The sequence below is a fragment of the Vitis riparia genome, chromosome 17, assembly GCF_004353265.1.
Source record: "Vitis riparia cultivar Riparia Gloire de Montpellier isolate 1030 chromosome 17, EGFV_Vit.rip_1.0, whole genome shotgun sequence".
In the NCBI taxonomy this organism is placed as follows: Eukaryota; Viridiplantae; Streptophyta; class Magnoliopsida; order Vitales; family Vitaceae; genus Vitis; species Vitis riparia.
In genome coordinates, this window is record NC_048447.1 from 14,282,135 (window position 1) to 14,295,544 (window position 13,410).

At 37.8% G+C, this 13,410-nt stretch overlaps 4 protein-coding genes across 7 annotated transcripts in view; 1 reads left to right on the forward strand and 3 right to left on the reverse strand.

Moving 5' to 3' along the window:
* The first annotated feature begins 547 nt into the window (after window positions 1-547).
* LOC117904686 (ras-related protein RABA1f) lies at window positions 548-2,704 on the forward strand. Its single transcript, XM_034817422.1, has 2 exons — window positions 548-909; window positions 1,868-2,704. The coding sequence occupies exons 1-2, from the start codon at window positions 689-691 to the stop codon at window positions 2,298-2,300; spliced, it is 654 nt and encodes a 217-aa protein (XP_034673313.1). The 5' UTR covers window positions 548-688; the 3' UTR covers window positions 2,301-2,704.
* A 586-nt stretch (window positions 2,705-3,290) lies between these two features.
* On the reverse strand, window positions 3,291-7,505 carry LOC117904688. 3 transcript variants are annotated; one of them, XM_034817425.1, is made up of 2 exons: window positions 6,574-7,505; window positions 3,291-3,546 (listed from the first exon to the last, which is right to left on the reverse strand). In XM_034817425.1, exon 1 carries the CDS (start codon window positions 6,937-6,939, stop codon window positions 6,577-6,579), a length of 363 nt encoding a protein of 120 aa, XP_034673316.1. In that variant the 5' UTR covers window positions 6,940-7,505; the 3' UTR covers window positions 3,291-3,546; window positions 6,574-6,576. The 3 variants fall into 3 exon arrangements, with proteins under 3 accessions (XP_034673316.1, XP_034673317.1, XP_034673318.1); XM_034817426.1 differs by lacking the exon at window positions 3,291-3,546 and adding an exon at window positions 3,553-3,703; XM_034817427.1 differs by lacking the exon at window positions 3,291-3,546 and adding an exon at window positions 4,404-5,055.
* Window positions 7,506-7,764: 259 nt separating this feature from the next.
* LOC117904687 (28 kDa heat- and acid-stable phosphoprotein) lies at window positions 7,765-12,074 on the reverse strand. Its single transcript, XM_034817424.1, has 8 exons — window positions 11,860-12,074; window positions 10,530-10,571; window positions 10,348-10,404; window positions 10,145-10,231; window positions 10,027-10,061; window positions 9,213-9,298; window positions 8,110-8,175; window positions 7,765-8,019 (listed from the first exon to the last, which is right to left on the reverse strand). The coding sequence occupies exons 1-8, from the start codon at window positions 11,920-11,922 to the stop codon at window positions 7,985-7,987; spliced, it is 471 nt and encodes a 156-aa protein (XP_034673315.1). The 5' UTR covers window positions 11,923-12,074; the 3' UTR covers window positions 7,765-7,984.
* Window positions 12,075-12,574: 500 nt separating this feature from the next.
* The window catches only part of LOC117904685, a 10,672-nt gene continuing 9,836 nt past the window's right edge, over window positions 12,575-13,410 (reverse strand). For both annotated transcript variants that reach the window (XM_034817421.1, XM_034817420.1), the window contains exons 7-8: window positions 13,152-13,272; window positions 12,575-13,061 (exon numbers count right to left, since the gene is read on the reverse strand). In XM_034817421.1, coding sequence (XP_034673312.1) covers window positions 12,949-13,061; window positions 13,152-13,272 — 234 coding nt within the window. In that variant the 3' untranslated portion in view covers window positions 12,575-12,948. The remainder of the gene's footprint in view (window positions 13,062-13,151; window positions 13,273-13,410) is intronic.

Genomic DNA, 13,410 nt, shown 5'->3' on the forward strand with positions numbered 1-13,410 from the left:
CCACCCTCCTCACCCTAAAACCAAAAGCAGTGCGGACCAGGCCCACTTTGAATTGATACGCCATATGCCTTGTAGTCAATGTCACATGTGCTTACAAAATTAATAATCAATACTTTGAGAGTTGCCAATTTGGTCTGGTTGAATTGGGCAACCCAATCGGAGCCTGTCCTCGATTCACAAAATACTTCAAAAATGTTCCAATTAATTCACAAGTTGACTTTGATCAATCGATGCCGTGCATTAGTCACAACCTAGTAACGTGGTAGGCAAAACTTGCTATATAGTAATAGAATAAATAAAAAAGACTTAGGAATCATACATGCAATTAATGTGGCCATCAATCCAATCGCCTCTATTATGTTATTTCTGCGTAAGACCATATTCTATGACCAAAATTTGAGAAGCTGCCAATTTATGGTTGAATTTATCTCATTTCGTCTCTAATGAATAAATAAAATAATAAAATTGAAAACGATGCCGTTTGATGACACGTAGTCGGTTTCGTGGTTTTTATTATTATTCTAAATTTGTATTCGCAGATTTCGGATATCTGGCAGGGAACAACATAGGAACGACAAAGCATCCAACCTAATCAAACGATTCAAACCAAACGAAATCGAAGGAGATTTGGATCGGATCCCTGAAGGAACCACATCTCCCTCGCGACCTTCATTTTCATCTCCATCCAATGGCCTCTTACAGAGCCGACGACGATTACGATTACCTCTTCAAGGTTGTTCTCATCGGCGACTCCGGAGTCGGCAAATCCAATCTCCTCTCCCGCTTCACTCGCAACGAGTTCAGCCTCGAATCGAAGTCTACCATCGGCGTCGAATTCGCCACCCGCAGCATTCGTGTCGATGATAAGGTCGTCAAGGCCCAGATTTGGGACACCGCTGGCCAGGAGAGGTATCTTCTTTTTCTCTCTTTTCCATTCGGAATTCAGATCTGTCATTGCTGTCGAGAATGCCTGTTCATTTAATCTGCTTCTCTTTGATGATTTGTATGTCAAGATCTATTGTGGATTCATTTTGTTCTGCATTGTTGATGTTGGAATATTTCCCGACAACGTCGTGTTTGTCCATGAGGATAATGATGGGAACATTATCATGAAGGCTGTCGTTTTACTAAAGATGCTTTTGGGATCAATTATGGAGAAAAGGAGAAGGAAAAAAAAAAAAAGTAATGTTTGGCTGTCAGAAGATTCTTACCAAACAATGGAATTTTTAATTTCATGTAGAGGGGTTGAAAAGATTCTCATTTCACGGTTTACCTCATGTCCATTAACATTTTAGAGAACAAAAATGACCTGAAATCGAGTGAATTGTCGAAAATTCTTCTTCAGTCGACACCCAATTGTGTTTTCCTTCATTAGGCTTTGGATGATAATGGCTGATGCACTGGGTCCTTTTTTATAAAGCTGTTGGACAAATTGTGTTAGCGTCCTAGGTCAACCTTGAAAATCTTCTTAGGTCCATAAATAACAAGGGAAGATTGAGCATTTGCAGAAATTTCAAATTAGGAAATTGCATTTCTCAATTCATAAATGTGCATTTGATAATATAGTATTTGTGCTTGTGAGTGCTTGATAGCTTGGTTAACATTTCTATCCTCTCTTTTATTAATTCTTTCTGTTGGATAGTTTATACCGTCTAATATGTTATTAGCCAGAGTTTGTGGTGATAAATTATTAGTGAGCTATAATATAGAAACCCTTGCAGCGAAACCAGTTCTTCTTTGTGGTTGAGCCCCTCTCTTGATTCCCCAATTCCTGCAAGTGCTTAATTCTGTGAATTATGATACTTCGATCCTTTAAAATCTATGATACTTTGAAGAATCTTCTTATCGTTTCTCATCTTTGTCAAAGATATCGAGCAATTACAAGTGCATATTATCGAGGAGCTGTTGGTGCTTTACTTGTTTATGATGTTACCCGTCACGTAACATTTGAAAATGTGGAGAGATGGCTGAAGGAGCTTCGGGATCACACAGACTCCAACATCGTGATCATGCTCGTTGGTAACAAGGCAGATCTCCGCCACTTGCGAGCTGTTTCCACTGAAGATGCTAAGGCTTTTGCTGAAAGAGAGAACAACTTTTTCATGGAAACATCAGCTCTAGAGTCCTTGAATGTTGAGAATGCCTTCACAGAGGTGCTGACCCAGATCTATCGTGTTGTCAGCAGGAAAGCTCTTGACATCGGGGATGACCCAGCAGCTTTGCCCAAGGGACAGACCATCAATGTTGGAACCAAGGATGATGTGTCGGCAGTGAAGAAAGTGGGATGCTGTTCTGCATAATACTGAAGAAACAAGGATCTAGTTTTGAAGAACATCATGTTTGGAGCTTTCTATCCTGTTCATATTTATATAGAGCATGGCCCTGCATCGCACACGAAAGCTATGTCAACAAAACTTTTAACTGTTAGAACATCATGTTCTGGATACTTGAACAGATCTTTTGTTTATGGTTAGCCAAAGGTTTAGGATCTAAAGGAAACGGAGCAGCTCGCTGACATTTTCTTTGATTCATTTTAGCTTTCAATTTCCATTCTTTCCCATCGGTGTACTGCTATAATTGCTCCATTAACATAGCCTCATATTTTAGTAGCTGTTTTGGGTTATAATTTGTACTCAAGTCCTTGAATTTCTGTTTAAATGCTTAGCTATTTACTTGATCCATAAAGTGACATTATTTTCCTCTACTCAATGCATTTAATATACTAGTTAAGTTTCGCCTAGTCTTATTTGTCTTGGAAGCTAATGATTCTCATGCTTTCTTCCCTATGCCCTTTTCCTCATCAGCATGTCACTGCCATGCAAACTGTGTTCCTTTCTTTTTTTGTCTTCAGTTATTTTAAATATATACCTTACTGGTTGGTGTTGGTGTATGGCATTATTGTTTTCCAAAGGTATTCCATGCAGCTAGATGAAATGCGACATTGTTATTTTCATAAACAAATAACCATACCTGGCTATTGACCATTCCCGATATATGTCTTTTTATGTTTTCATTTAATGATAAGAAACAAATCTAAGCATCATATGGAATTCTTCCAATCACACTATAAGGCCTCTGCTCAAGATAACAACACCCCATTTCGGGAACAAAACGGGATTAGTGGCTATGAACCGGAAGCTGGATCCCGTCCATCATTTTTCCAAATGCTTCACTCACAAAGTCCGTTACTAAAAGCACGTTGCTTAGGTAGCAGGTACTGTACACCGGACCAAGTAGCAAGTTCTTCTGAAGATGCAACATATTCTCCGCTCCCATGCGATTGTATCATCTAGGAGTAACTGATCAATCTTGGATTTCTAATTCAAAATTTGCATGTGTAGGAAATAGTATATATACAAAGCACATTCAGATCAAGTGTATTACAAGGGAAAGAGCGATAATGTACTAATAGTACATTCAAATAGCAATCCTTGATAATGTAGAAAGTTTGGATTTGCCCCTCCCAGGAAAGCTCCCCTCTCGCGAAAGCATTATATGAGGTATGAGCGAGATTATTATGTAGAAATCCTGTTAGGCATGCAGGCACTGCAGCAGAAGACCAGTGAATAGACAGATGTGAGTAGTCTGATCCAGATCATAAGCGAGAAAGCAATAAGGGGAAGAAATGAACAAAAGCTGCTGCTCTTTCTGGGTTCACACTGCACACTACCCGTCCATGTTGCAAGGTAAGAAATTGCTTTACCTAAAAAATTTCCATTAAGTCTCCTAGGTGGGTTGTGTATTCATGCTACTGAAGACCATAAAAGGAATTGCAGGACTAGAGTACGGAGCACACAATGGCAAATAAAAAATTTAGGTTTCACACCACAAGATATGAGAAAAAATGGTAAAGAATAGAATTGCAATTCATGGGTTCCATTAGGACCCAAGGGTTGGCAGTTGGAAAGCCATCTCAACCTCATAAAAGAAGTTTTCCATTGCTAAACAATTCAAAACTTAAAACCACAGAAGTCAAATTGCAATTCATGAGGTGAAGGGAGAAATCCAGCGCTAAAACAAAAATATGAGAAAGCTGCCCCCTTCCCGTTCCCAAACTAAGCACACCCACAATGTAAGTGTGATGAGCAATCACTGAGATTAAGGTACAACATTACCTACATCTTGGTTTGAGTTACCATTTAGTACAAGCATCTTAGAATCATGGAATCAGGCAGATTGTAAAGGTGGCTCACTTCTAACCGGAAGAGATAGCTCTAGAGACTAGAATGTTAGCAGCAACCTTACAGGAATCAAGTCCTTTCCAAAATCAAATATCTAATTCAATAAATTTGATAGGCTCAACACACAAGCTCCATAGACCAGGGCCTACTAAGAAAATATATATTAAGAAAAGGTGGTCATTTCATTTAGCAGCCGTGAACATTATGTACAGAGTTCCATAATGTTCTCTACAAGCAAATGTATGATTGCGTGAAGTGTTCCATATTAATCAACTCCAAGACATTGATTGATATATTCTGTGTTTGTTTAGCAGGATAAGAACAATAATCATCAACCATGATCACAGTCATAACCATTGGGCAAAGATATATCCATGCACAGAATTTCATATTCTAGGTTATGAACGTTATGCCCTGTACTCCCAAGATTTCACAACAAACCTAAATCAACTTTCCTTTTAAGTCATTTTAAAACCTTAAACAATACAATACAAGGGTCAAAATATGATTGCAGGTATCCACTCAATCTAACTCCATTTTCCCTGTAATATCAAAACTCATGAAGTTTTTTGGATTTTGTTAAGCTACAATATACTAGAATATTCTACTTGGGATGCAATTTCTTCTTTGTGTTTTCATTAATACAAACTAGAATAATGAGATTTCAACAATATAAGGACAACTGAACCTTTTGTAATGAATCAACAATACCATTCAAATGACACAGCACATTCAACATTATCATCTTCCAAAAAGTTACCCTGTCAAGCCATAATTCAATTGTTCCCAACATTGAAGTCAGCTTAACCCGTCAAGTACAAAGTATGGGCCCCCTGAGTGGCTCGGTAATACCTTCCATTGTGTGGTTAATTACCTAGGAAAAATAGAAAGTGGCATGGTCAGTCAACATATTGACTATGGTGATCATGAATAAAGCAACCTGAAATCCTTGGTATGGGACCTTGGAACAAACAAAGTCCAGTTCCCAGATGTACATAATGCTATGATGTATGACTGCATCTGGAAGTCATGACCTTGGAGTTTGACATGTATGTGTGGCAATGCAATTGGCTGACGCTGCACAGTGGGATTGGGGCATATAAAATAGGCCCGATGCAGGGAAGGGATATGACACAATGAAAAAGATGAGTGCTATTCTCTGTTATCATCAGCATCTGGAACTAAGAAATCAAGGGTCTTGGGGTACTTGGGAAGACTCAAAGTTGACTGGAACAAATTAGCTCAAAAACCTCACTCCAGAAAAGAACATTTCATTTGCTGAAGCAGAATTGATGTTCCAGGACTAAAATTACTAGATACCACCAAAATACTTAGCAGCAAAATATCATTGGCCTCCCTCATGGAAATGCCCATGGATATTACCAAAAGACAACACAGTTCGGCATTGCATGAATGGTGCTTAATTACCAGAAAGTTCAAAATGGATTGAAATGTGAACATTTGTTCACAGGCCATGCTTGACAGCAGCAAGGTAGAATGATCCACTTCTAACCAATGAAAGGCAATGCTGCTGTCTGGGGCAGCAAGCCCCTACACATGGTAGTAAGGTTGCATAAGGAACTAAGGGAAACCTTTCATTGGATGATTTTGTAACCAATGGTTGGCAAATAACTCAAATGCTTTCTCTCTGTAATATGGCAACTAGGTTTCAACTGGTGCTTGGCCTAGGTCCCAGCATTTTGCACTGGCTGACCATTCTCATTGCATGATTAAAAAAAAACTAGTAGGCCTCCAATCTGTTTGAGGCTTAAGGTTGGTGTGGACCTGCATTTGGATTATTGCCTCTAAGCTGTTTGGATTACTGGGGTTCTTACAGGCATAAAAAAGTACAGTGAAATGCTTTAATAATGCTGGGAACACTATCAGTTGAGCAACTGCCTGGGGTTGCTTAATGAAACAACTGATATAGGGGCTCAGCATTGTCATTCTTTCTAGAGGCTGACATAGTACTGCAGAAGTGCAAACTTTGCCCTACAACAATCCAACTTGGAAAAACATTAGTTCATCTCCATGAATATTTGATTCGTGGAATCTTGAAGAACACAGACAAACACAAAAACCCATAAGTCTACAACCTCAGAAAGGAAGTTAAGAGTGATGAAATTGGCATTTCCAGCTCAGGAAAGTGCTTTCATACTAACTGCTAAAAGCCGAAATGAAATTCAAACCAAAAAACAGTCAATCGAAGTCTTAAAAATAATATAATAAAATAGATAACCAATTCAGTTCTATAACAAAATATAGACAAGTCCCTAGAATAATTAACCAAATATGGAACAATTCAACAAACCCAAAACGGATCACCAAAACCCAGAAACTAGAACCAAATCAATAGGTAACATTGAATTAAAGCAACAGAAATCAAACTCACCCATCAGCGGCCAACATCGCCGTCATCGGAAGTAGAAGAAGAGGAAGGGCGTGCAGGAGAGTCATCCTGTCGAGAGGGGAGAGGATTGGAGCCCTTGATGATCCAACCAAGGGCAAAGAAGGAAAGGCCAGCGAGAATGGCGGTGCCCCAGGCGTGAGAATACCATTTGCTGTACTGTCGGATCGCGTATCTCCACTGCTCTCGGAGGGCAGCTGGGTCGGGATTTGTGGGATCGGGAGGATTAGGGAAATGGGGCTTTGGGGCGGAGTAGCTGGTGTTGCCGCTTCCGATTTCACCAGAAACCTTAGTAGGTGTTGAAGAAGAAGGTAGGTTTTGCGTGGAATTGGGGTTTTGAGGTTTGGCCATGGCTTACACTGCGTACCCAAACTCATCAGCTCACCTCCAAAATTTAGTATTTGTTGCTTGATCCAAACCAATAAATCATTGCCAGATGTATGACAGATGGGGGTGCCGGAGTCTTCCTCTTGAAACAGGTGGATTCCTCATGCTCAAGACTTACCTCACTATTCTCCATATTTAGATTTTTTTTGTTCTCCATTTGCTTTTAGATAGAGAATCAAGCATACCTATGGCTTTCCTTTTTCTTCTTTCATGTTTTCAGAGAATTTTCATTCCACCGAAACTCATTCAAATTTGGGATTGGGAACGTAGCTCCCCAGCTATGATTTTCAAATAAAAAGACAAAAAGTAACACCCTATTATGTAATCTTCAAGACAAAAATATTATTTTTCCAAGAGGGAAACACAAACCACATCTGCAACATATAATTTTGGGCACAGACTTACATCTCTGATTTTATTAGATTAGTTTTAAAATTTCATTAAACATTCAAACTGAAAAAGGGGTTTGAAGAAACTTCAAACTTATGGGTATTATGTGTATTTAATTAAATCTAAAATAGAAACTGATTGATATTAACCCTCACTTTGTTTTGAAAAGTGTGAGTGAGCTGGGTTGCAACTTGCACCATAGAAGACAACCAAATGACTAGACATGACCTTTCTACAATCCCATGGGGCCTTGAAACCAGATAGATGATGGCCCAAACCACTTTTGTCTGCCCAACCAAGCTATTGTTGTGAACACAAGCATAACAGAAGCGATGTTGGGCTACTTGATCATCAGCATGTTATCAGCCTACATATAACCATCTTCTACAGAAAATACGGTTAAACTACTAAAACGTATTACAACTCTATTCGCTTTAAAAGACACAATAACATTGTTAAATCTGAAAGCAGGGTAGGGTAAAAATATCAGTTTTCACAATTACTAAGACCGCCATAGTAATCTTTCACTATAAACCAAATATTAGGTAGACTGTTCCTTGTAATAGAAGGGGACAATATCTTGTTTGCATGATATTGTTTCTGCAACCACTTTATAAGATCATTTGCGAGCCTCAGCCTTCTTCTGCTCCTTGGCTGAGACAATAGGAATTTATCAGCTTCAAGATGCTCGATACAAAAGAAACCCAAAGGCAAAGCGATCAAAAGTTATCTGTAAATCCTTACCAGCCTTCTCTTCTTCTCGTTTTTTGGCAGCATCTGCTCTTTGTTGTCGAATCAGGGCTAAGCGCTCTGCAAGAGGATTTTAAATTCAACTATGAGATCTCCAAGAATATACTATCAGTGGATATCAGAAAGAATAACACACCCCATCTGTTGCATTGAACCCCCACAAATGAAGAATGAAATGAACGGGATGTGAGGATGAGAAATGAATTTCCAACAATATTCAAATTTAAAACTTTCACAGCAACTTATAATTTTCTAGGCATATTTGTTTCTCTTTTTAAGGGGAAAAAAAATCACCCTATTGATCCATCAAAATAAATCCAACCACCTCTAAAGTTTCACAGCGTAGAAGCACCTTCCATCAGACATTTTAAATGGTGCAATCATTCTTGACAGTTATGCCTTCATGATCAAGTTTCAAAATGCATTACTATCATTAACTGAAAATAGTGGCATTCTATTAACCAACAATCTAAGAGAAATGTTTTCAAATCAAATAAAGCAGGAAGTTCAGTATTCATATTAAAATGGTTCCAACAACTATGATGCCAGTTGCTTGCCCTTAAGCATGTTAGTAGTGGCTACTAACTCCACTACTACTAAAAGCATCAATCAACAAATTTACTACACTTTGGGTGACCGGATATTGATCCTCAATAAGGAATCTGCAATCTGGTGTTTCAGTCTTTGATAATTCAATACTGGTGCAAATAGAGTATCTCACCACATCCACACAAGGATTTTTAATGGATCAAAGAGATGTGAATGCAATCATTTGAGCATCAAAAATTTCAAAAAGTTGTGTCAGATTAACATATCATCACGAAAGGTATTAAAACACAGAGCATGTCATTAAGATATCTAATACAAACCAAATTCTTTAACTATCCATACATTTTTTTATTATTAAAAATAAGTGTATTATATATATATATATGACAATAAAAAAGGTTAAATTCACAATGCATATATAAATGAAAGCACTGAAAAGGTAAACAGAAATAAGAGATATACAAATGAGAATTATATCTGCCCTATCAAAAGGACCAAAAAAAAGAAAAGAAAAGAAAAGAAATAGCCATTGATTCCTAATAACTTACCTAGATCTTTCTTGGCTTGTTCTGTTTTCCCTTGTTCTTGCAGCCTCATATATCGCTCATGGGCTTTCTGCTTCTCTATTTCTTCTCTGTAAACAGATAAAATGTGATGTCAAGGAGATTATTTGCCTGAGACTATTTCAAAACTACACTTCAAAATTGAATGCAACATTGAATACTAAATGGCATTTGGCCACAGGATATTTCAGCTGTGGCAGCTTGGTTTTGTATTTAAACATTTAGGCTCTCATGAGCCAAAAAATCCTGGCCATGGCTTTTAGGTCCCATAGCTGATCCTCTTACTTGAACCAATGGTGCTCCACTAGGCACTTTGATTCATTACACATGAAAATCTTCTTGGAAAGACATCATCCTTTACATGAAAATCATCTTCATCTTATAAAAGCTCCTGAATTGATAACCATGTTACTTTCAATATGGGATTTGCATAAACATGTAGACACTGGGTGGAACTTTCTTGGCTGTTTTGCTCTTGAGGTTCTAAAACACGACAGTTGGTCAACATGACAAAGGTACAACAATTAATCTTCTATTTTAAACTTCAAGTGTAAGATCAATCTCAGATCTCCAAGGTATGAAATGGGAAGAAGCTCTAACTTTCCATTATATATGAATATAATTCATTGACAATCTATAATAAAATGATCAAGAAAATCACTAGATGCTCTATGTTTCTATTCCCTTGAAAGCTCTTCAAGACAGAAGATAGGATTATAAAGACCAAAAAAAAAGAAAGAGCCCACTGAATCATCAATTTGATAGAAACTGTAGGAAAGAAAAAAAAGAATCTACAAACCTTTCACGCCTCGAAAGTTCAGTTGTTTTCTCAATCTGCAAAATAAAACAAAAAATGAGAAATTTTTTTATATATGATGTTAAATTGCTAACAAATAAAGAGAATTTGAGGAACTCACATCAATGTCTCTGGCTTTCAAGGTCTTTGGCTTTACCAAATTAGGATTCTCAACCTCAATAAGACCTTGGGTGCCCTTCCGCCTCTCCTAATTATTTGAAAACAAGAGATATGAGATAACAAATTTATAAGACATCCATATAACAACAAGAAACATATGGAAAGGAAGCCTTCTTCATTGATAACTAATCATTGTTTACTGACTTCAGGTTCTTCTTCGGATTCTTCTTCAGAATGTTCTTCCTCCACTTCAGCTTCTTCCTAGTAACACCAAAAAGATCAGTTTCTCATAACATTAAAGAACATTTTCTTCCTATTTAAGATGCTTGGTAGTGATAAGAACATATTATTGCAGGAAAAATAATAAGGATACTATATAGACATACCCGTTTGAATGTGCGGGGACGAGAAGAGGTACCAGCAAGCATCTCTGCAATTAAATCATAACCCACCAAAAAAAAAAAATGAAATGTAGGTTTAAATACAGGCAATACTTATTTCAACTACCATGCAAAACTTTAGCAACTCTCACAATGTTTTAATTGAGGGAAATAAAACGGCGCAGAGGACAACCAGAAATCAATCAAAGAAAACCAAATAAAATACAAGTGCAGAATCAACAAAACGAAAAGTGATTACAGAAAATTCAGGGCCCCAAATTACACTAAGTGAAATTAATTTGATTCAGTGATTTGGCCATAGAGTGAGCCAAGACTTCATAAAAATGAAGGCATATAATACCCATACTTCTTGTATTCTTGGAATAAGACAAGGTGTAATTCATAATTCTCTTTCATTCATCTCAAATGGGATCTCTATATGTGCTCCCCTGTCAAATTTAAGTCTGTTTTAATCCTAAGTGTGTATGCATTCAAAGGTTTCACCACTTCTACTTCTCTCAATAGCATTGAGTCATCTAAAGAACCTTGCCATGTTGGCATCTCCTACCATGAGAAAAAGGACCAAACTCATTAGCAAAACCAAGTATACAAAGAAAAACAAATAAACTAAGTTTGTCAAAGGAAATTCTTTGACGATGTCTTACAGACACACATTGCTCTCTCCCGAGGATTATGGCAAGACAATACATAAACAGAACAGTAACCATCAGACCAAGCCTAATGACCGGATACAACAGTGCACGCACTAACAATAATCCGATGAGAATTCTCACAACGTCACTTTGTAGCAGGCAAATCCCAATCCAAAACACATGAATTTTTTTCATCCAGGAACAGAAAATCATTAATTCAAAACTCACAGACCATTTCAAATTTATGAGGAAAATAGCACCAAGAAACCGAGAGTCCATCTAATATCCGTATCCACCAAACCCAGATTGTTTCCATGAATATCCAACTTCTAAAATGAATCAGACGAATATCAAAATTCAGAAATAAATTTTCAATCAATTGCAGACACTCTTATCACCACTCCAAAACTAATAATCCAGATCTAACCATCAAATAAATTGAAGAAAAAAAAAAAAGAAAAACTAAAACCCCAGTTTGGTTATTGAGAAACTGGAGGAACAAACAACGGAAATGGAACCCATATATTTTCAATCAAGCAATCAATCAGCGCAATTATCCCTCGCACAATCACTCTGCTGACTCAGCTTGAGTCTGTAGGCCAATCTTCTAATTTTTATTTTCCTAAACTTTCTCATTAACCAAACAGATGGATAAGATCGCGAAATTAGGGAGACTTACGCATCTCTTCAGGAGTAGAGAACTGGCGCCGACCAGTGGGCTTGCCCTTGAACTTTCCCCTTCCCATCGTCGACGCACCGGAGATTGAGAACCCCAACTGCTTTTTTCAGAAGCCGATCTCCGTAAAGAGGCTACTACTTTCTCTTTTTCTTTGTGGCTTCTCTTCCTCCTCCAGTCTTTTCTTTATTTGGTTCTGATTCTAAAAAAACCCTAGTTGGCTTAGGAGGACCAGACTCCGTGGAGGGGGAGTTTTATGTGAGAGTACTCACATGGTTTTCTGTGGAAATGGGTCCCACTTGAATAGTCCAAAGGATCTATGGCTTAAAACTCTCCAACTTCCGTCGCTTGTTATCGATTGATGCATTTGGACGGTGATAAGAGAAAGGTGTAGATGCAAAATCATGGTATGTGCTATACCATGGACAGTGGGCTGCAATTGATTACATGGGTGGACCATCTGATGGGCCCGGCCCAAATAGTAGGATTAGTTTCTGATACACCGAACTGCAGGCACGTGTAGTGTCCAACCAATAAACAGAAGGGCCCAGTTCGCTGCATACTCCATTATTATATTGATTTTTGGAGACATTCCTCTGTTAAATTGAAATGTACTTGAATATATTAAAACTTTTTTTAAAAGACTTCTTTAAATTTTAGCATTTATGTCACAAAGCCTCCTTATTAACGTAAGAAAGCCAACTCTTATCTTTACCTTATAATGACAAAAACTAGAAATCAAACTTTTTCATTCCTAACTTTGGATGATAATAATAGGATTTAGTTATGAAATAAACCATGGACACCTTTTCCCTACTGTAGTTGAATCAATAGAAACCACAAAAGCAAAAACCAGCCCTAAATTTCAATAGACAGAAAATCTGAAACAACTCCTTTAATCTCTTGACATAGTGATGGTCGAACATTGGAGAAGACTAGAGGATATAAGGGCTTTTGGATATCACCACAGGACTCCTTACTTAATGTGAGGACATTGTTCGACAAGCCAAATTTGAAGTTGACAGAATCAAACCTATACTGCGTGGGATTCACAAGCTGCACCAACTAGTCTTCATGTCCAAGCATCAGGCAATGCTCATTGAACTGGTCGGGCCAATGCAAAACAGGCATCGCTATTTACTGACATTAACAGGTCTATGATAACAACCTCATTTGGACGAGGAATTTTGAGACCAGTTTCAAAGAGGCCTGCTCGAGAAACACCCAAAGGGTAAAAGTCAGTTCAGATTGTTAGAACCCAAAAGAAAGCAAGACTACAGAAGTGTTATTAATACTTACCAGGTGAAAGCTTTTTTCCTTTATACAGCTCTTTTGCTAGTGGATTGACAGCCCAATTATTAACAGCCACCCGGCTCGTAGGTTGGAATCCGACTATCTCACCATCAACTGACAAGACCACCTGGATCTCAACCACATGTAAAAGCATAAATAAAGAAGACATGAAGGTTTTTACAACAGATGGAAAAAAGACGAGAATAAGAGCACAACAAAATTCTATAACACATACAATACACTTAACATGAGTGCTCCTTTTGTC